The 23,960-nt window shown below is 36.0% G+C and overlaps 1 protein-coding gene across 1 annotated transcript in view; it reads right to left on the reverse strand.

Annotated features, from left to right (window-relative positions):
• The window catches only part of RPS6KA3 (ribosomal protein S6 kinase A3), a 75,399-nt gene that overhangs the window by 30,698 nt on the left and 20,741 nt on the right, over window positions 1–23,960 (reverse strand). Inside the window, exons 3-6 of the mRNA XM_086477282.1 lie at window positions 7,595–7,711; window positions 5,333–5,414; window positions 1,449–1,529; window positions 351–430 (exon numbers count right to left, since the gene is read on the reverse strand). Of these exons, the coding sequence (XP_086333408.1) occupies window positions 351–430; window positions 1,449–1,529; window positions 5,333–5,414; window positions 7,595–7,711 (360 nt within the window). The remainder of the gene's footprint in view (window positions 1–350; window positions 431–1,448; window positions 1,530–5,332; window positions 5,415–7,594; window positions 7,712–23,960) is intronic.

Below are 23,960 nucleotides of genomic sequence, written 5' to 3' on the forward strand. Positions count from 1 at the left end.
CAGACATAAATCAGTTAATTTGAATACAACTACTTTCTAAAATCCATGCTCCGAGACTCATCTTTAAACATTGTAGCAATAGGAAAAGGAAATTTTGCAAGGTGTAAAAAGCAGCACAGAAAGACTGCTTGTCTAAGCCTCTTTTCAGAAAAATGTAAATTACCAACAACATTTTCATGAAATGAATACTTTGTGCAAAAAACCCAACCAAACAAAAAACCTAGCTGGTTAAAAAAAGATATTCAAAGTTGTATTCAATGAAAACTGAATTTAAAAAGCAAACTCTCCTAATATAGGCAATTTATTGTCAAATTTTATTAACAGACAATTTTCATATTAAAAAAGTTTACCTCTTTGGATAAACGTGTAAACAAGTCTCCTCCCCTGAGAAAATCCAAAATAAGATATAGCTTCCCTTCTGTTTGAAAAGCTGAAAAGATCAATTGAAAAAATTAAACATCGTCTAATTTTACCCATGATCAGAAGAATAACATACCAAATAATTCACCCTTATTTTCATTATCAAAATGAATTCTCCTTCTTTTTCCTTTGTGAAAAAGATTATTTAAATGAATTAAGTAACTGCTCCTTTATCATGGACCAAGTAACTCCCATGCCATGTGAAAGCAAAGCAAGTCACCAATGGAATTTCTAAAAAAATAAACTATACTTCGATTAGTCAGCATTTCATTCTGGATTTTGGAAGTAAAAAGCTTAGATTTAAAATGGCAAATTAGTATACTAATGCACATATTCTAAAACCTCTGGAAACTCAGCTTAACAGGGAATTCTAGTCTAGTTTGTAGAAGAGTGACAAGTAAAATAGTAAACGCTACATTATTTAAGCCATATCAGAGAGTGATAGAGACCTGAGGTTTGAACTACAGGAAAAACTGTATCCTAAAAGAAAAATATAAACTGAAAACCAAATGAACAACAGGAACTGTTCTCTATCTTTTTTCAGTTTACCTTCTGCATGACACATTAAGAGCACTGATTTCCTCCCCCAGTGCCTCACATGAGTATTTTTTTACGGCTGCCCATACTATTAAAAGCAAAAGGCATATGCCCACCCATTTTGATGCAACTGGAAGTAATGCCACTGCATATGTTTTCTACAGAGTCAATATAGCAAGAAATAAAAAAAGTGAATGACATATACAAAAGATAAGATGCTTTTAAAAGAACGGCTAGACATAAATAGGTAATTGCTTTTTAATAACAAGAAGGGCTACACACTCTCAGTCCTATAAAGACTTAACACTGTGCATGAAGTTAGCCACGTGCTTACTTTGCATGAGAATTACTACACAGCAAGTCTTCGCACAATCAGGATTTAGGTAGCACACTAATTTTCTATCATATTCTGAAGCACAAAACAAATATTATGTACTATCTTGACAAGCACCCACCTTTACGATACAAAAACGAATTTTTCTGCAACTCACCATAATGTAACTTGACAATAAAAGGATGATTAACTTCTACTAGGATATCACGTTCCATTTTTGTGCGAACCCGATCTCGAACTACAACAGAACATGAGTAAGATAAAAAAGGCATTTACATTATGAATCAGTATTTCTCCTATGTTTCCGGAGGTACTTCACATTGTATCCCATAGCATTCTAACTGTCTGCAGGTCACTATACTTTACACAGAAGAGAGTTGAGAGAGAATTTATTTCACAGTGCAATGTTTTCTGACAAATCTCTTTATGCATTTCAGTTACCGCTATCGTCAAAATCTGACACTGAGTAAATAAATTTAACAGAAGCACATGAGAAAACATAACCACCCTTCAGTCTGCCCTATAACTTAGTCAGCCTTTTAAACAGTAGAGCAAACCAGCCACAGCTATGTATAGAAAACACAGCCATTTTCTCTACTGTTGAAAAGTAGGGAGAATTAAAGTTATAGCAAAACAAACTTACAACATAAATACGCTTATACTGTCATAAAGATGCTTATATTGGTTTAAGTCATTCAAATAATTTGCACTATTAAGATATTAAGTACCTTCCCAATTTGGAAGGGAAATTTTTTTAGTTTCCTGTCTTTATTATGAACTTACAATAAAAAGAATATCCATTTAATGTAGTGTGTACTTCAGGCAATCTTTTTGATTTTAAAACTGTTTACTGAGAGTAAACATGTGCACGGAGGAGCATGTCAGACATCAGAAGCAGTTACTACTCAAGCTGCCTGTGCTGTCCCACTATGGTGGCTCCGAATGGGACATGTATCTGCTCCTATGCCACTATAGATTAAAGTAAATGAGCATCACGTGCAGGTGCCCCACATATGGGGCTGGCAATCCACGAATATAGACAGGACAGTCAGCTGAGCACGGGACTCACTTCAGCTGTCCTAGGCAACTCTCCTGCCACTCCAGTTAGCGCCTGGTTCCCATCTGAAGCTCCAAATCAGCCAGGACACAGACAAAATACAGAACTCTTACAGATGAGAGCTAGCTAGCAATGCTTGCTACAGTGGTTTAAGATGTTGCTTTTCTCTTTCTTTCCCTTATTCTACACTTTGTTCCCGTCCCTCTCCTAAATGCTACAACTTCTTGAATGAAGCACCCCAGAGCAATGAAGTCCAGTCCAGTGTTTAAGTTGCTGGCAATCCTTGTACAGTTAACAAGCCAGAGTTCTCAGATAATCAAAACATAACTAGGCAGGAAAAAAAAAAAAGGCAAGAAGCAAAAGGGTCTTTTAGAAGTTTAGCTATCTTTTCTCAGAAACAGGCACTCACAGTAACACAGGTGTACTTGTGAAAAAGTTATATAGATACACTTTCATGAATAAAGCTATCAAGTTGCCATCTCCCTGCAGAACGGATGCCTAAAAATGGAATCACATGAAATAAATGCACACCAAACACAGAGCAAACATCACATTTGAATTCTAACCTTTACATCTAAAGTCAGGAAAATGTCACAAGATGGTTGTGCAATTTCACTGTTCCAAGGGTTCATCTGAATCACAAAATTGAAATTCAGATATTCTTTTTTTAGGCAGATTCAGTTGAGAAAATAATTCAAAAGACTTTTAAGTGTCTGTAAGCTACGCAACACTCACATGGATAGCAAGCCTTATTTCTAAAAAGCTAGAGGAAGTCTGAATTTACAAAATGTCAACCAAAAAAAGTACAAGGAACTGAGTTCATTTCAGACATTAGTATTAGCCATTATTTGAATTAAAATCTGACTTTTGTTGGCTACAGCTTCCATAGGTGTACTGCTGGAAATACTGATTTTTCTTAAGATGTTTGATGACAGGCTCTCTAGCAATGATTTGGCCCCGTTTCACTCGCTCCCCATCATAAAGGGGCACTGAAAGACGATACCTTCTATCACAGTGTATTAATAAACTAGTCTCTGCACTCAACAAAGTTGTATGCATATATACTTGGATTTACTAAACATTAAAAGGTTGGACTGTGTAGTTACATCAACATGTTCTGGCTAATATATTTGCATTCCTATGAAAATATTATCTCTAAATTTGATTTGTGAATCATGCACACCGCCTTCGATTAAGAAGCAGTCTTAAAGGGCATTTTTATCCTTAATTTTAGAACACAAAAATAACTTTATGAAATAGATTTGAAAGAGCTAAAGAACCTTAGACTAATAAAATACAGTGCATTATTTAAAATTGCAATATCAGATCTCAAAAAATGTTGCAATTATGGAAAAAGAACTTCAGCCAATTTCATATTATGATTTCAGCTGTAACCTTCACTTGTTTGCAACTCCACTCTTCCTAAAACATGAATCACAACGAAAAAGACACTCAAAAGCATCTGAAAATTCAGTTATAGAGTGTTGAAAAGCATGGCATCCTCCTGCTAGTGTCACCTTTCTGCTCAAGCCTTTTGCATCCTTGAATTATTACGGCCCCAAAAAGTCTCCTTTTCCAACCAAAAGTCAAGCTTCCAATTTCAGTATTTATCATTCTCTGCCACCTGTAGGCAAAACTGGATCCACAGCTTGGACTGTAGTCTTTACATGTAAGGTTAAACCACAATCAAAAGGTGATGGAGAGAAGCCCTCAAACGTCTTAAAAAAGCAACTGCTGAATGACCTTTGACTCCAGTACTGAGCCATTAACAGGATGAAGAATGAAAGGCTATTGAGGATATCAAAGTACCTTAAATGAGTGGAAATCAATTTCAGGAAAATAGGAAGCAAATAATGAGAATAACACGTGCCACAAAACACATAAAAATCAAAATATAGGAAACTGTTCAAAAACACACCCTCTGTAGTAGTTCTAAGTGAAAGTGATCTATATAATGAGATTTCTGAGATAAGATATTCAGCACTGGATCTCAGGCAGAAAAATTTCAGGTTCAACATTTTGGCAGTTCTCAATTCAATGCAAGTTTTTATTCCCTCCATCATGCTATGAATATTTTCAGACAAAACCGTATGTTAAAATTGCAAATCAGTATAATAATCATTAACACAGGAGAAGTACTACAAGTTGTTGGAACTATCCCAAAATTATCATTGCAGTTTCAGTGCAGTCAGGAGTTAGAAGAACTACAAATAGACAGAAGTATTAAACAATGGCATAAAGCAACAAATGCACATTCTAGTTAAGGGATCAGTGTGAAAGATCACTTTCATTTTGATCTACAGTAAAAACCCCATTATTTCTTTTTTCTTATAGAATTCTCCAGGACAGAACTGAGATTGTTTAGGTTTAAACTTATTTTGATACTGATACCATTCAAGACCAAAACCAGCCAAGAAACAAAAAAATTTACAACTCATTTTTGTTCAGGTAACTTAGATGACTAACCTAAGATTTTATCAAATATATTCTACATTCAGAACAAGTGCAAAAAGTTCTGGGAAAATGTACTGTATACTTCTGTTTTAAAGAACTCCTGTGCTTAGAACTTTCAGAATAAAAAAGCTGATATAATGCACTTCTAAATATCATGATCTAAATATAAACTGAGCAAAAGGCATTAACTGTATCCTTGGTGATACACAGCAAATGAAAAACGGAAGGATATTAAGTTTCAAATAACAGCTCAGGAGCAAGTCAGGTGGCAGATGTAACACAACTACTCTATTAAACCATCATCACCTAATGAACTTAGCATAGAGAGGAACCTCCTTTCCCCTACAACTATCATTATAGTTCTGTTGTTTACTTAATCCTTCTGGGTTTGCAGTACAAGGCAGTGTATTGTGCTATTTGCTGTTTGATAGAAAAAAGTTCTAAGACGTGATCTGTAGATATGCGTACGTGTGTAAAGATTAAGTTTTGGTATAATGTCCCTGATATCTCCCTGCCCCCCCAGCACTTACCTTTCAAGGTGGCCTTTTTCAATACCTTCATTGCATAAAGCTGCCTAGCATCTGATCCTGAGATTTTTTTGACAAGAAAGACCTGCATTGAAAATTAAAAACAATTCTTAAAAGAAAACAAAGGCAAGTCAGATCAATTACTTTGCTATGAAATTCAAGTAGTCCGTATTACTTCAATGAAACTCAACATTATTATTCCTCCCAAAACTATTGGCTTCTTTGACAGTTTTAGGTTCTGTAAAGCCAAACAAGAATCTCCTTGCATATTTTCCTACTATTCCTTCATTTCATACTCTAAAAGGTTCATTCAAGACAGTCTACCAAATTAATTTTGGTTTAACTTAATTGATTTCAGTGAGTAAAAGAAAGGATAAATTTGGATTCTCTCAGAAGTTGAGACAAATTTTAAACACAAAATTCAGGTTTTTATTATAAATCTATAAATAGTTTTGCCTTACTAAAATTAATAAAATGGCATAGCAAAAGTGCTAATAAAATATTGTCAGATATGAAGACTGTGTGTACAAAAGTTGCATAATAAAATAATTTTTTTAAAAAATAACCTATAAAAATATGGGAACCAACCTCTTGTGTTATAAAACTGTATTTTTTTTTGACATGCTTTGGATGAGTTTTGCACATACCAATAAAGGACAACGAGCCTCAATTCAAGTGTGTTTCATTTCCTTCTTTAGTGCAATGGGATTTCTTGAGTGGGATTGTTTTTAATATCTTTAATACAAAATTAATTCCAGTAGAGCAAAATTTGAAATGAAGAAAGCAGAAGAAAAAAAATACACCTGCCACAGGTTTTCTGGGTATTTATGAAAAAGCATAAAGACATGTGGTATATGAGACTGTAAAGTATTGTATGAAATCAGTTTTATGTCTGGTTTTGTATCCAATTCTCACTTATGTTAACATCCATTTGCAGTGTCCTTTTTTAACTGAATGGGAAGCAGTGACGTTTTCCCAAATTATTAGAAAAAAGGGATTACTGATTTTGTAATATTAATCCTTTTTGCATAAAGGCTAAAACAACTGATGACGAGATCGGCAGTTTTGCAATACTTTGAGTCAGCTAGACATTTAATTATTTTTGCTTTTTCAAAACTTGACCCCCCCTTCATTATAGCATTGAATTTAGTAATATCAATAAAAGGGATGTTGCAATTACCATTTATTAGCTTACATTTCCTTGCCCCTGAATGATTTACTACTACTGATCTGAAGATTATCAAATAACAATTTGGTATATGATCCTGGGTAAAATCAAACAGCATAGGAAACCATCTTTGAAATCAGGTTTCTCAGTGAAAACTTACTAGTTTTGAGTAGAAAATTTTCTAAACATCTAGATTTCCAAGCTGAACTTGAACTGCTACTCCAATAATGTGACTAACAGTAACTTCCTACCACGAAGAGAGAATTGGACCAATTATTCTCATTTTCCCCCATATCCAAGATGGATTTGCATTATATGCTACAGCTTAACATCACATTCAGAATTGCAGTTAAGGCTGAAAATGGATGTAAAGGCTCTGTTGTTTCACATTGCACATTCCATTCTGTCTCAATGATCTATCTTGCCACACAAAGTTAATCCCAAGTGGGATTTGGACAACCAAAAGCATGAATCATGTACACCTAGCGAGATCTCAGTGTGGACAGTACTCACTAAATGCCAGAAACACTGAGTCTTTAACAGAGCTTCAAATAAATATCAAGGTACGTTGTGCCTTAGCCAAATTATGACAGACAATGCCTAGCATGAACATGACTAGGGTATAACATGTTTACTTCAACAGCCATTATTGCCTAAAATTTGTTCCTCACAATTACAATCTGCTCCAAAAATAAATTCTGCCTATAGCTTCTGTACTGGTGATGACCTACCATCAGCAAGTTAGCAACTAGGCATACTTATCAAAAAAACCTTTCAACCCTCTCCCCCTTAAATACAGAAAATGAGTAGTTATAGAAAAATGACATTCCATTTTAACACTGAATACTCAATTATTTTGCATCGAGCCAATTCTTCTATGGAACTTTGAGATCTACATATCATACAAACTAGAAAAGTATTTACTGCTCCAGAAAGATCTGCCACAATTAGTGGCTAGCTAGCACTAATTTAGAAAACAGTTTTCACTTGCAACATTACCTTAATGCAAGGTTGTGTCTGTTCTAAATGTTTCACTCCTAATTTTATTCAATGTCGTATTCCTGAATAATTTGCTCCACAAGAGTTCAGTTACCAACCTTTCCAAAGGATCCTTGTCCAAGTACTTTCAGAAGTTCAAACTGTGAAGGGTCTGCTTTCTCATGTCCTTCCTTTACATGGTGAGTTATTGCAATTTCTTTGATATTTCCTTCTTCCTGACACAGAAAAAGTGTGGAATAAATTTATGTTAGTGATGCATCTTTGCAAAATGTTTATAAATTCACCGTATGTTGAAAAACACCAGTGCCACTGAATCTAACCAACCACATGCTCCCAAAATGTAGATAAAAAACACTGAGCAACACTATTTGCATAATTAGGACACAGACAAAAAAATTATATCTGTTACAAAACGCAGTAGTAGTTCAGTAATGATGTGGCTTAAACTTCTAGGGATGCATCAGGATCCAGACAATATCAGAGTTGACAAGACAAGTCAGCGATTCCCGAGCTTTCATGCTTAGGCCCATATTGTTTGGTTCATAATCTCTGTTTCAGATTCACAACCCACTAAAGGAAACCAATCTTCCTATGAATGTAGTCCTCTTAAAGCACATTTAACAGTGCATCAAATGGACCAGATCTCTTAGGAAAGGTCTCTTTTTTAACACTTGAATGAGTACCACTATGCTGCAGCCATGCTAACGCTCACCTTTATAAGACAATTATCAAATGTAAGATTCAAGACATTTCCCTGCAAAGCAGCAGGCCCTCCACCCCCACTTCAGCAGCAATAAACTCTCCACTCGCCTTTGAGAAAATTCTGGTGAGGAAAAGAATCTCATTGCCTCTCTTCTCAAGGAGAGTCTATTCTATAAAAGCTGCCAGTCTTCAGCATTCCCCCTTCTGAGAGAAACTAGTCAACAGAAAGCTCTAAATGGCAGTGGATCTTCTAGTTTTTTTGTGCTCTGCACTTAACTCAGTATTTTCTGCACAGAATTTGAAAATCCCCTGAAAAGCAACACTCCTTGCCACACAAAGAAAGAATTTCAGAACTTATCAGCAACTGTTCAAAAGTAAGTAAAAACCCGCATTCTTATCAACATCATCTGAAGAACTATCTAAGCATTACATGCAAACCAACCTAAGCAGCACTGACTGAAAGCTAACTCACATAATGCAAACATACTAACTCCAATTTCAATTTTTTGCATTTTCTTCCTACTCCTTCTATGGGCTATAGTGAAAAAAATAAATCTGAGAATACTTTTCCTCTATGGAATGAGGAAGTCTCAGATTTATTTCACAGAGTTACAGACTGGTTGAGGTTGGAAGGTACCTCTGGAGGTGATCTTGTACAACCCCCCTGCTCAAGCAGGGCCACCTAGAGCCAGTCGCCCAGGACCATGTCCAGGCAGCTTCTGAATATCTCCAAGGATGGAGACTCCACAACCTCCCATGGTAGCCTGTGCCAGGGCTCAGTCACCCTCACAGTGAAAAAGCGGTTCCTGATGTTCAGAGTGAGCCTCCTGTGTTTCAGTTTGTGCCCATTGCCTCTGGTCCTGACACTGGGCACTGCTGAAAAGAGTCTGGCTCTATCTTCTTTGCAACCTCCCTTCAGGCTAGTCAAATGTGATTTCACCTTTGTGAATCCATGCTGACTAACCCCAGTTACCTTTTTGTCCTTCATGTACATGGAAACGGTTTCTAGGATTAGTTGTTCTACCACCTTCCCAGGGATCAAGGTGTGACTGACCATCCTGTAGTTCCCTGGGCCCTCTCCTTTTCACCCTTTTCGAAGATAGGGGTGACATTTGCTTTCCTTCAGTCCTCAGGCACCTCTCACAGTCATCACAATCACTAGAAGACAATCAAAAGCAGCCTTGCAACGACATCTGCCAGGGCCCTCAGCACTCATGTGCACACTCTATCAGGGCCCACGGGCTTACATACCCCCAGTTTGCTTAAGTATTCTCTAACCTGACCCTTTTCCACCAAGGGTACGTCTTCCTTGCTCCAGACTTTCCCTTTATCTATATGCACCAAAATGTGCATTAATAGTTCCAGTGATGAGGGAGCAGAGGCAATGTTCTAAAGCTCTGTTTCTAAAGCGCTAATTTATATATTTTTTCAAGTATTCAGCAAAATTTATGTGCATGAATTATTGCTGAAAGTATCCCTTTGTATCTGGTCCTTTCACTACTGTGTGTAAGTGCACAGCAACTGTCTGTACATGTCAGCAGACTCAAACACATGCTTTTCCTAGATCAACATTTCTTTTTCAAAAGATGATTTTTTCAAAAGATTCCAACCAAAGTTGGAAACAACCTGTACCTAACAAATCCTGAGCATGTATTTGTGAGAGTGTGTGTATACATAAAACATTTCCAATGTACACTTGGGAATAACTCACAGAACATCCTGGCAGCTTTTAAAATCAGAAAGTGAAAAAAAAAAACGGTATTTTACCATAAAGAACTTGGATTTGTCTTGGGGTTCTAAAACGAAGATGACCAATGAGGATAGGTGCCAGTTTCCATTGTAAGACAGCCAAAATTTTGCATATGTGTGCATGTATGCGTGCTGTGTACTAATCCTAATAAACCTAAACTCCTCTTCCCTTTCAAGAGAAAATGCTGCCATCAATTGACTCAAGGCTGAGTCTTTACAGAGTTTGAAAGTAGTACTGCTTCCTTCTACTTCTCAAAGGAATTATTTGCTGATGGAGATTTGTATTTTCATCTTTTCAATTAGTATATGATCAGTTGGATTACATACTACTAAAACCACTCACTGCAATCTCAAGAGAATCCCAGGGGAGGAACAGCACAGTAGAACACATTGCCAAGTACACATTACTTCTGATACTTCGATCCATTTCTGCTCAACTGTTTTATCTGTTAGCTACCTGGCAATCTTTGGAAAGTAAAAAATGCGCGAAACAGAACTTCCTTAAATCTTTCTGTTATCTATTCAGATTCAGGGACACAAAGCAACCAGGTGGACACACTGCTTTTAAAGCATCACAAAATGTAACAAAAAAGAAAAGAAATTAAGAAGAAAAGATATTAACTTGTTCTCTACACACAAACAAAAATTGTTTTTGAATGCAATGCGATTATTATGCAGCCAACTTTCCAGTGGTTATTTTGGGCACCCTCTAAAAAAAAAAAACCAAACAAACCAACCCAAACCACCACTTTGCATTCCTGATACTAAGAGAATATTCCCAGTCTCCACAGTTTCTCAGGCTTCAGATACTCTTCAGCTGTTCTAAGGTAGACCTCCTGCAACTCTGTTTTAAATGAAACGGAACTCAGATCACATCCTACTTTAGTAGCTTGTCCATAACATATGCTTGGAAGCAAGATTTGTGATGAATAGTAACCCACAAATTTGCAGTTCCCTTTTCTGACATAATTACCAAATGTTTGTTATTTTAGCCTATACAGCATTTTGCAAATACAGTTAAAAATACAAAAGCTATGCCTTTTATAGAAATGCAACCAATATGCAGAAGTAATCAACTCTCACTGTACCCACTACCTACCTGAAATAAAATACAAGCCTTTCACACTGTCAAAAAAAAAAAAAGCGGGGAAAAAAGAAAAAAAAAAGGAGAGAAAAAAAAAAGAAGAGATATGCCTATTTCTTAGCCAACTGATAGATGCTGTCTTACGGAAGAGAATCCAGCTGTTCAGTCTGGTACTGAATTTGTCTTAAGCTCAGCTTCTGATCATTCCCTGATATTTGGAAAAACCTCTATTTGTCCCATGTGATGAATTCAAATTAAATGAGATGATGTATAGGGTGCTGAAAGACTCTGGTCCTCGTGTCCTTTCTTCCATTCCCTGACAACTTTCATACCATTACACACAGACGCTCACCAGTAATCTGGCTGTTGCAATGGTGGGATCTTTTTTCCAGTTATAACTACACCCTACTGCCTGTATTTTATTTCTGGTATTTATAAGCTTGAAAAGCTCCATTTTTTCAAGCCTTATACTGCAGCAATGTCTAAATAAAAGTCCCAAGACAAATTTCTTTTTCTAGCCACACAGCGCTCTCTTAAGGCCTTCTTCACACTAGAAAGTAGAACTGTCACAGAAAGCAGTGTTTTCAAAAAAAATAAAATACTGTGTTAGTCAACTTGAAATGGTTGCTACTGCCTTCTCTTATTGTGAAACTAAATATAGACTGCAAGGAAACAAACAGAAGGTAACATCACTCTGCGTTTCCTTAACATTTCCTTAACAGTTTAATAGCATTAAATCAACACTGGCCTAGAAGGGAAGTGAGTGACAAACAAGTTTGGGTATGAATTTAAACACCACTATTTCAGAATAACTTCCTGTATTGATATATATAGTTTGCAAGTCAGAACTATTTTGGTCAGCAAGTATCTCAGTATAAGTAAGCTCTCAGGCTCTTAGTAACGTACCTCACAATATAGGTCTATGCATAGGAATGCATACAGACATAGGAAAGAACATTGAATAACAATATTCCACAGACAAATCAAATCTAAAAGAGAAATACTAGGGAAAAAAAAAAAAGTATTCAGCAGCACCAAGGGTGACTCATTTTTCTCTTTAGAAATCAGCTGCAAATTAGAATAGGAAACATGCTTGTCAGGAAAAAAAAAAAAAAAGATACACACCTTCTAGGCAAGCAGCGAAAAACTATTTAACCATTATTAGGCTATAAAAATAATAGCCCAATCATGTTGCTGGAAAAATTCCATATTTCAGGTACTTAACGAACACCAAATACTCACTTTCGTTTTAGTAACTGAATTTGTGTGAATTTCTTTTTGTTCACTTTTAAATTCAAGACTAAATTAACTCTGCTGTAACATAAAATACTTGTATTTGTTTCTGAGGTCTTATTACAGAAACAACTATTAGATAACGTATTAAAAGGAAACCGGACTTCAAACCCTAAAGGAATTAGAAGCAAAAGAGCCTTCCTAGTTAAGTATTTCTCAGTAGTAACAGAAAAGCCCAGAAAAGACAGAGAAAAATATGAGTTCTTCTATACCTAGAATCTTCTGTAATTTATCCTTCAGATTTCTGAATTCTTGTAGCAGATCTGAAAACAGTTCCGCGTGCAAAGAAGTGGCCAACTGAAGAGTTGGTCTAGGGCTAGTAAACTGGCCTCTGAACTGCTAGGAGGGCTGCCAGTATAATCCACAATATCATTCCTATTCTCACAGGCTTGTCCTTTCCACTTTCATTACTCCTAATAATTCAAATCTTTTCACAGACTGACTTTCTAATCGTGAATACAGCAGCAAAAAGAGTACATAGCCCTTTTACCTCTAACGTCCAAATTCCGAAGATAATGTGCCAGTGGTATGAAAGGAAAAACAAGTAAAAGGGGTCCACGAGAGAATTCTGGAGTCTGAGCTTAAACCATCTGTAGACACTTTAACAGAGGGTTGCCAGACATGCGCTTACAAGTACTGTGAGTGCAATATGAGATATATTCTTATGACACAACCTAAATCTGATAAATTTACAAAATACAGTAAACATTCATTAGAATTTAAATAGAATCTCAAAAAATAGAAGTATTTTTAGTCTACAAATTTTATATAAAAAGGACAGAGAAACAACCAGCTAAAGATTAAAATAATTTAAAATAATTTAAAATAATATTTAAATGTATGCTTTGACACCAACAAAATAATCCACAAGGAAAAAGCTCTGAATCATCTAAATAGATGGCACAGGATGAGATTTATGCTCTTACGAAGAGAGGAAGAGTATCCAGAATAAGAAACATTAGCACACCCAACACCATAGGGGTCCTGCTGCACCTAAAATTCTCGGTTTCAGGTTCTTGAATAAATGCATAAGCAAAGTGTGAACATGCACAGTGACAAGTGCTTGACAAAGAAATTCCAAAACTCTGGGACAGAAAGGGGAATTCAGCAAGAAAGTTACCTTACTCTCAAGGATGTGCAAGAATTAGATGTGAATTAACTTAAAAAGAACATCAAAGAATAAGCTGTAGGTCATGTATGGAATGCTTACTTAGGAAAGGTATCTCCAGAAGAGAGATTCCTCATTTTCTGGGTACTCAAAATTATGTGAATATGAGTAGAAATTTTAAATACTTAAGTCTTTATGACAGTGTATTTTAATTAACAGCTATTAAAAGAGCAATTAGTTCATCAGCTTCGCAATGAGTGACAAAGATCTGAGTATACACTCTTCAATATATTGAAAGTGTCTGTTAAAATTATACAATTACACTAAAGGAAAAACCAGCAGCTATCAAAAAATGTACAGTTTTACAGCAAGGCTGCCCAGAGAGGGCGTGGAGTCTCCTTCTCTGGAGACATTCAAAACCCGCCTGGACACGTTCCTGTGTGACCTACTCCAGGTGGTCCCGCTCTGGTAGGGGGGTTGGACTAGATGATCTTTCGAGGTCCTTTCCAACCCCTAACGTTCTGTGATTCTGTGACTGGAGTATTTAAATTGTTCCTACATATAGGCGACATTTAATGGTTGTAAAGTGACATAAAATTGGAAAGGTAAGAAAAAATACAGGGCAACATTTATAGCTTAAGATATCCAAAGCATTCAGGTCAAATAGAATGTGACTCTGGAAGTAAACTAGACCCATCCTGAACAGAAAAACTGACTGCATTGTCTCAGCTTCAATGACATTAAACTGACATCAGATGAAACACAGAAATTTAACCAAACCCAAGATATCCAGAGGTAAGATCTCTAACAAACACACACATGCATAACAAGATTGGGGGTTGGAGTGGGGCAGGAAGGTCTTATTTAATTATAACAGTGTGGATTTTTTAAAAATGTATTTGTGGTCAACTATGCAGAGTATAACAACAACTGGCACTTTATTTTCTGTAACATCAAGAGCAAAGATAAGGATGTGCAGTACATGCCATGAGTATCTATAGATTAAAGCTTTTTGAAAGAACATTCCATTTATTTTTAACATGCTAAATCACTTCAAAAGGATTAGCATTACATTTTTGATGACTCTGATGCCTGTTATTGTGGAAAATGGGTGGTCTTATTTGATAACAAAAAAGGGAGTTACAGCAGTCAAAGGCTAAACAAAATAAATGGCTCCTTCACCATATCCGAATTTCACCAAGAACCTTCTAACAAATTCAGAAACAGATTTCTGAGAAAATGCTCTTTATAAAAAAGTTTGTATATGGATTTATAAAACCCCAGAAGTTCTTATCGTATAAGATACGTGATGAATAACTGCATCCTATCTTGAGTCCTTTGCATCAGGAAGGGGATATAAAAGATAATACGCAACATCCATATTCTGTTAATAAAAGGGACAGAAGTGACTGCAAAACAAGCCTGCATGTTCACTTTCCCACAAAATGAATACTGCTTAGATGTAGGTGAAAATCTCCTCAGAAGTGCAGTGAATTTCATCTGGCAGAGGACTAAGCACTGATCAAAGAACTTTCCCTCTGCATGCTTGCTGGCTATATGAAATATATCAAGAAACACACTACCAAACCTGGAACATCTGAATAAAAGGTTTCACAGTGAGAGAAAGTAAAAGGGCACATATTAACCCCTTCTGCCTCTAACAGAGATGGAAGTTATGAAATAACTGATGGAAAAAAGGAACAAGGATAAAACATTAACACTCCACTCACTTTAAATAAAACCTCTGAACTTTGACACCATTTCTGGACAAAAAAAATACCATAGCATGTTTGCTTTTGGAATTGAGAAGCAACTTGCCTCCAGTAGGGCTTACCATTTTTCTAGAAAGAGGTATAGATGCCCAGGACAGACATGGCTATACACACTTGAGCTCATCAAAACCCAATGGGAGGGCAATCTGTCATATGCAACAGATCCTTAGAGAGGTCCTGTATTCAAAAAAAGCTATTTCTGGACAGCAAACGTTGTTGACATGCTGACCAAAAACTGTAAAAATGGGGTTGAGACTTAAGGTAAACATTAGGTAAACAGATTAACATATTTTCATCTCGATGAATAATTAAAATATGTTCTAATATCTAAGCCAAGTTAAGTAACCACTGGAGAAATTAAATACTGATATTCCTGGTTCCAACATTATCCAGGTTTCACCTTTATCTGCTAATTCTGTACTGATCTTAACAGAGTTAAGAAGGTACCGTCAGAAACATCTTCTGTGTATAGTTACTTACAGACTTAGTTATGACTTAATTTACCCCTTAAGATAAGTAAGAGTTTGTTCAGATTTTTCACTGTAAAGTGGCCTTCCAGCTCCTGCTCCTGTAAGGTCTTCTCTGAATTTTTTTTTTTTTTTTAATTTGTAGTACTTGCTTTTTAACGTTATTTTGGAAGCCCTTGCATTCCTGCTAGACACAGCAACAACGGTTGGATTTTATGCTGCATAAAGAGCAATAGCCCCATACTACTTCTAGCCACAATCTCCCTGCCTTGACCTGCAGAGACTGCAGTTGCTAAGGCACCAACCATGAGGTTTGTTCAGCTGACTCTTCAGTGGTATTGCTAGTCCCTTCAGAGTCACTGCCTGCCAAAGTAAAGTCACTCCCCCAAATTGTGCAAGATTCTTTGTTCCTAATACACAATTTAGCATTTAACTCTGCCAATATTGGTATTTTCAACACTCCTTCTGAACAGACACTAATAATAAATAAGAAACGTTGGTGGGATCCTACCAGAAACTCTTCCAGCAACTGTTTTATTAATATTTTCCATTTAAAATAACATTTTTAAATGGCTTAAAATATTTTTTATATATTTATTTTGTATAGTGATAATTTACACATGAAAAACAGCTAGAATCACAGTTAGGAAAGTGGACAATTCTGGAATTTCAACTTCTATATGGTCAGGAACCAGAATGAGTGAAAAAAATTAAATCTTTCTGCTAGTTTCAATCACAACTAAGTCAGATCTATCTTGCCAGTATTGGTGAATACCCCCCCTCAAGCATCAGCCATCTTTCAAGATAAGATGACAGCCCTAAAATAAATTTAAGAATTAAGTTCCTGAAATAAAGATACAAATATTTCAACAGTATTAAGGTGGAACCCTTTTCCTATAAGACAGGTAACAGTAATTTCTATCAGTGTAAGGGACAGTTCATAGTGTACTTCCCTGTAATACTGTTCAACTTCCCTGTAATACTGTTCAACTGCACTTAATGAATTTTAACTTATCTGACAAACTCACTGCTGTATCAGGTTTTACCATTAACCATACAATTTTCAAAAAAGCAAATCAAGTTAATAAAGAGCTAATTGCAATCTTATTGTCCACTTGAAAGTTGAACAGCAGCAAAAATACTCCTTTTATCAATTTTCATTTGTTAGCATTATGTATATAGCTACATGGATGTTTCCATTTTTGTTACGGAAATAGCAGCTTTGTTTTCGCCTCACTCAATCTCTTTTTCAGGAATGTTTTGCTTTCTCTAGACAAACACGTGTTCTTGAAGCACATGTACATTCAGTACAAGTGAAGATAAGGCTGAAACCAGAAAAACGGATTCCCCAGCAAGTTACTTCACACTGCTCCAACCACAGTTGCAGGTTTCCTTTCGCTACTTTGTCAGCCTTCCTTGTACTTATCAGAGCTCAGCTGGACATTGCTGGATTTGTCAAAATGTTTCTCTGTCTGTCACGGGCAGAATGAACTTGATTCCTGTAATCAAATAGAAACCATTTCTGAAGTACTGACTATGATATTAAACCTCGGTGCTGAAGTTACATAAAGCAGTTATGTCCTGTAAAGACAGTAAGCTTATTGGGTATCAAGTGATTTTAAAAGGATGACTCAATGTTGGCACAGTTCCCCAGCTCATATACATAATTTCCTTTTCCTCCCCTCCCTTGAGTCAGGAAGTCTCCTAGATGGATTTTTATTTTCCCAACTTGTTATGAATGTAAGATGAATTTTCAGTATTACCTGAAAAAATAAAAACCATATAGCTATGCTTTTTGAAAGTAAAAGAGAGTCAACAAACTGAAAACCAACTACTTTTACATTTTGTGTTAGGGCTTATGGAAACCTTTATTAACGTAAAAATGGGAGTTAAAAATGAGAGGAGTGCACCAGTCAAGGTATTTCAAAAATCTCATTCATATTTTATACACATTCTATACTCCTTATGCTCCTACCTTTGAATTCAAAACTGCCTTAAAAAAAATTAAATTCAATGTCCAACAAGCATTTCACAATCTCCCATTACTTCAGTAAGCAATGTTAGTGAGCTAAACCATGGAATAAAAAACATTCCTTATATCTATGACTAATATTCAATTTGAATCACTTGATAGAACTAATGATTACTTAAATGCTCATACACAAACAATTGTTCTAAAAAGCTGATTAAAAATGCTGCTTTTGGGGTAGCAATTATTATAATACAACAAGAAGCAAAGCACTGCCATGCATAAAATTAAATCAAGCTGACTTGAGGATATTCTGTGTATGTTGTCTGTTTTAGACTAGTACCAAAGGAAAGCAAGAATAGAGCAGAAGTAAGTTCTAATTAATGTGGACATTTGAAGTCAGAAATACAGGTTTCCACAATTTATGTCTTTGCCTCTTTTTGAGAGATGGAAAAAAATTACACATTCAACCGTCATCAAATTACTTGTTGCAGATGGCATCTATTGTTTCATCTGATAGAAAATAAGATTTCCTAAAAGTAAACTCTATTTGTGAATGTTTCGTTTCAGGGTTTTGGGTTTTTTTTATTCTTAAATTGTTTAGTCTTTAAGAGAAAAACAATGCATAGAGATAATAAAGAAAAATCACTGTATTTATTCCTTACTCTCTATACTTCCTACTCTTTTCCATTCCTGGCTTTCTACTACCACAGTTTTGAGATCTAGAAGGATGTCTGTGGCTACCTAGAACAAATGTGGACAGTGAAGACTGCAGACCTGGTAACTGAGCCTGAACTTACAGATGAAGCAAGGTAGGAGTTTGAAGAATGAGTCCTGTCCCAGAGCAACAAGTCAAAGGATAGATGAGGCCCTTTGGATAAACATGGCTGGCCAGATTGGGAGGGTAATTCTGAAGATGCTTTTGCCCCTCAGAATGAAAATACCAAGGCCAGGATGGAAGTGGGACTCTGCTCCTTCCTTCCCACAGGAACTGTGAGCAGTAGGTTGTTTAGCAGGTAAAGCTGAGGAATTCCTGTGTGTATTTTAAAAGCTCAACGTTGGTCACCAAAAGCAGTTTTGTAATGCAGTTCCCTTTTGATCAAACATCACAAAATTATCTCATGAACCAAACTATGCATGTCAGCATTGGAAAAAAATACTCATTGGGTGGAACTTTCATTTCCCAGTAACTTTGATAGAAGTTTTGTTCCTACTTTGTAAGCACCAACATTTCAGAGCATTGCAACTAAAACAAAAATAAAGTTAAAAGAAATAATCAATGACAAAAAAAAAAATTCCATGAGCATATTCAGCACTAATCTATGAAAGCTATGATTCCTGTTTTATTGAGACAATATTCTAAATACATTCTAAAATTTATATGGGCTAAAACCCTCTCGTTTGGTCTGCACTGTCTAGCATTTTAAAATGAACAGAATGTTAAAGACATATAAGCAAGTTGCCATAAGCAGACAAAATAATGTCATTTTTTAAATCAGCAACTTCTAAGAAATACCTTTCATGTTGCCTGTGGAAAAGAACTATAATTCAGGACTGTGAGTTGATAAATGTTTATTTTACAAGGTTTCATTGAAAAACCCTGCATGTAGCACAGTCTATGTTCTATTGTTTTACATGCATGTCTTGTTCTAGTGTTTCAGTTACGGCAAGCAAATTCAATTTATTTTCTAATACATATTGCGAAGTTTAAACCAGTACATAGGCTAGTAGGTGTTAAATCACTATCCCTACTTAAGATGTTAAGACAGTATAAAAGAAGGTGGTTTGGGTTTTTGTGGGGGGTTTTTTTGTTGTTGTTGTTGTTTTTTTTTTTTTTAATGAAAAGTATTTGAAGACATACGGGGGAGAAACATGAAAAGTGATATGAGTTTCAACAACAAAGTGTTCTATCCCATGGCATGTTTACATGTACTGTTAAATAGTTTGGAAACAGTGCTTGGGATAAACCAGTTCACTGTAGATCTTTCTCAACTTAAAAAAATGCTTTGATGTTTAAATATATGCTCAACAAAGCAATTTATATAAATTAAATGTCTGCTATGACAAAATTACCATTTAAAAGTTGAAATAACCATAACAGTAACTGTAAGGCAAGAGTCACTACTCTTAATACTGTTTTCAGAAGTAAATTTAAGATATTAATAAGCCTGAGTTATTTTAACTGTCACTCCACATCTAACCATATTTTACAGTTTAAAGTACCACATGAAAACGTAGCTATTAAAATATCCACTAAGTACTAATTTTAAAAACACAAACATTTTTAATAGAACTAGATTCTCAGTAAGAAAACTTAGCATATGTTTTTTCCTCCAGAAATGTATGAGCTTAGCTGTAAATTTTACAGTATTTACATACAGGTAAAATTTCCCAATAAGGCTAAATTATCAACGGGTACCTTAGAAACCTCTACAAAATGTGAGCATACCACAAACTTTTTTTTTTTTTTTTTAAGAAAATACAAAAGGCTTTGTATATACAGAGTACTGATCCAAAAGCAGTGAAAGACTAAAATTGCTTTAAAATTAGAAGTCTAAATAAAATAAAATGTCCCCTTTTTACCCCCTTATTCTTTTAAATAAGAAACTAAGCTCACCCGAATAGAACGAACACGTAGAGCCAGAAACTTAAACATGACTAAGAAACCATGATGTTTAGGTTTTCTGACTGAGCGATCGTAAGTCTAGCAGGGAAGACCAACCCTGGTGTTTTTGCTGTGACCAGCTGTTCCGGCAATTAGAAAATTTCCTGTCAGGCAAGTCAGACACAGTTGGGGGATGGGGAGAGAGAAGGGGAGGAAAAAAGCTCAAAAAAAAAAAAAAAGAAAAAAAAAAAAGACATTGATTCCTCCCCCAGTAAAGGACAACTAAGCAGCAGTGGTACTCATGTTGCTGAAGCTGTATAGATCAGCACAGGAAACTTAAGCAGATTGCCTGATAGCAACACGCTGCTGCAGATGTTATTTATTCCTGGTTCCCAGAAAAGAACAAAGATGATCAACATCTATTTCTGAAACCATGCTACTGTGCAACATTTCACTACTTAAGCAGAATAGCAACTATTTTAAGACCTACATGTGATAATTTATGAATTGCAACTTAATTTTACAAAATGTTAAGATATATCACTACTTTTTAGACTTAAATGCAGAGAACGCAGTACACATATGCTTACTGACTATTTTTATTTACTAGAGTTAAGAGGACCAAACAGACCTTGTGCATAGCCCTTTGAAATCCTGCACATCGAAAAATGCTACACAGATGTTATAGAGGTTAGGCCAAGATAGACTGCAGAAATTACTTGAATTGGATCACCCAGCTCGAACGTCTGACTTATGCACCAATATTCTACTGCTCTGTGAAGAGTGAAATATTCCTTAATGTAATAAAAATACTTAAGCTTTCTTCCAATGTTTTTTAAAAAAAACTTCAAACGTTTCTAAGAATCAGAATTCAATCTAATTACTTCAAACAGCTAGAGATGAAGTTTTTAATTTAATATCTCGGTAGACTTAGTATGAAAGTTATTTTTCTGAATATTGACAGTATGTTTAGCTTTTTCAGTATTTATTAAGAACACTGAATTACACCGTGCACGCTCCATTAGAATATGGAGCGAGACTGCTTTTCTTCAAGCAATAAATAAAGGCAAGTAACAACATTTAGTCAAAGGCATCTAGAAGTTCTCAGCTATGAACAGATCCAGGTGATTCCATTTAGTGACTCTGTACCAAAGGGAACAGACAGCAAAGCACTGTACTACTGCCTGAACAAGACATTAAAACAAACCAACCCTCCAAACTGCCTCCCTTGATTGCATTCTAACAAATATCTGGATTACTGCAATTTTTAAAATTGTTAATTCCTCTTCAGAAGACAAAGCTAGTAATTTGTTTATTTTAAGTGACAGAACATGTTGCTTTATCTCTATACAACATCCTGGCTGCCCACAGTATGAGTTTCTAAATTTGCCTTTAAAACCTGGATTATACTTTTCCCCACTGTGAGCAAAGACCCTCTTGCTCAAATGCAGAGATGAAACGAAGACCCTGGCTTTATCAGGACCCCACAAGCAAAACTGTGCCTTTTTTCCTGTTCTCTTGTATTCCTCTGGGTCTTTATGTCACATCCACAGGGATGGATCTTCCAAATTCTAGGTACTGCATATACGCAATTATTATTATAGATTATACAGGCATTCGGTAACTACTACTATACACAGTTCCAATGTACTTTTTACAGTCCAGTGTGTTACAGCTTTTTTGGAAGAAACAGCCTCTACTACAACAGCAGCTACACGGCATGAAAAATGATTCAGTATTTGTTTCGAGATAAACAAAGCTTCTTGAACACAAGGAGGTTACTGCAACACAAGGATTTCAAGTATTCTATAAATAGAACAAAAATTGGTTGAAGCTTTCCTCTCGTCAATTGTTTTAAACCAGCAGCTACTTCCCCCCTCAAAACTGAAATATCTCAAGAACCGCAGTTTAACAGCAATATAGTTGTTTGCACTTCAAAGACTTAAAACAATTTTAAATAAATACATGGGAGGCGGTTCAAGCTCTCTGCCTTACTTTGTCAACAACACATGTGAATGCACTAAAAGCAGAGATCTCCAAATCACTAAATTAAGCTCTATGGTAGCAAGGACAGCTAAAAACAGAAACAGAGAGTAAGTGGTAAGAGCTACACTAACTACAATGTACTTTAAAGACGAAAAGATACTGTGGGTAAATAACCACTTTCTTCTGTTTTTGCTGTAAGGGTATGCGTGTATTCTCCCACCGATAAGCTGTATCTGCTCCGGGTGACAGGAATAAGGCATTTCAACTGCAACATTTGTACAATTACTGACTACTGCTCTCCCAAACCTTTTATGTGACCTCCCAGCAAAGTACAAAGCACAGTGCTCAGGGGTCAGCAGGGTTACTTCAAAACAATACGTCTCCTATAACTGGCATGGGTCTGCAGCAGGTGGAAGAAATTTCTTGTGTTCTGGGAGAATAAAGCCTGCATGGTTCCCAAAGAGCACTACCAGCCAACCAGAAACATTAAGATATATGCTACATAATTCATTTTGAGAATCCCTGAGAAGAGAGCTTGCCCTTTTAAATATTCCTTCATATGAGAAGGAGACAGGTTAGAGGGCAGCAGTCCCCAACAGGGAAGTCTGTGATAACAAGGACAAATTGCTTCAGCAAATTGCTGCCCTTACCTTGAAGTCTTTGATAAGGATTTGTATTATACATGTTTATCATGAAACACAAGTGCCTCCAAAACAAATGGAATTTGCTATGCCTGCCAGTGACAGTTCTGTCAACTGCGGAACTCCACTTGCACAATGCATTTCCTCCTCCAGTACAGAAATACAAAGTGAGTTCATCTCCCATCTTCCTCTCCTCTTCTTTTAAATTGGATACTCTGAATTTACAAAAACGAAGAGAAGATGTCATCAGACTTGCTGTCCAGACACTCAAGAGAATGGGGTTCACAGTCTCCTCAGAGGAGGCTGAACTGAAAGATGCTGGAGGAACACTCAAAGCAGTATAGGACATGTGGGAATCCATTGGTTTTATTGAATAAAACGTGCATGCCACAGTAGGATGCTCACTTTTACACATAACCAGAAAAAGTTGAAGCATTTCACCTAAGTGGAGTCCATCAGGTAGACTGACAATCTTCCTATACCCTCAGTCTGAGAATTGTAATAATGCAAATTAAGTCTTTATGCTGCTAGACAAGCACAACTCTGTAGCATGGATTACCTTCAGCTATCTGGAAAAACAAAGATGGAGTACACATAAGGAATGAAAAGCCCTCATTTGATGAAGAACAACAGTTGAGGAAGAGAGTGCTACTTTTTGGAGTTTTCAGAAGCTGAATAATACACTTCTCTTCATAATAAATATGTTTGTATAGCCAAAGCAGCAATATTCTGTTAATCAGGGGGTGTGGCAGTTTCCATCTGCTAGTTTACAGGCTTTTCAGGGCTACCATCTGTTTTCTCTTCATGTAAAAAGTAAGCAGCTTGACTTCTAACGTTGCTTACACTCTGCAATTACTCAGTTTTCTCACAAAGATCCAGAAAGAATGCTGCACCTAAGACACTAAGTGCAAAATACGCCACACAAAAAAACTCCATTAGAAGACATGAAAGAGTTTTGCTATAAACTTTTCTCAACACCTGATGACATCTTGGGGGAAAAAAATATTTCAGGGCTTGCCTTGTTTATATGGGTTTGCTACCTAACAGTTAACATCTCAGACTAAATGCTTTGCACTGTTTACAAGGAT

The sequence above is a fragment of the Leptosomus discolor genome, chromosome 1 (assembly GCF_034619465.1).
Source record: "Leptosomus discolor isolate bLepDis1 chromosome 1, bLepDis1.hap2, whole genome shotgun sequence".
Taxonomy (NCBI): domain Eukaryota; kingdom Metazoa; phylum Chordata; class Aves; order Leptosomiformes; family Leptosomidae; genus Leptosomus; species Leptosomus discolor.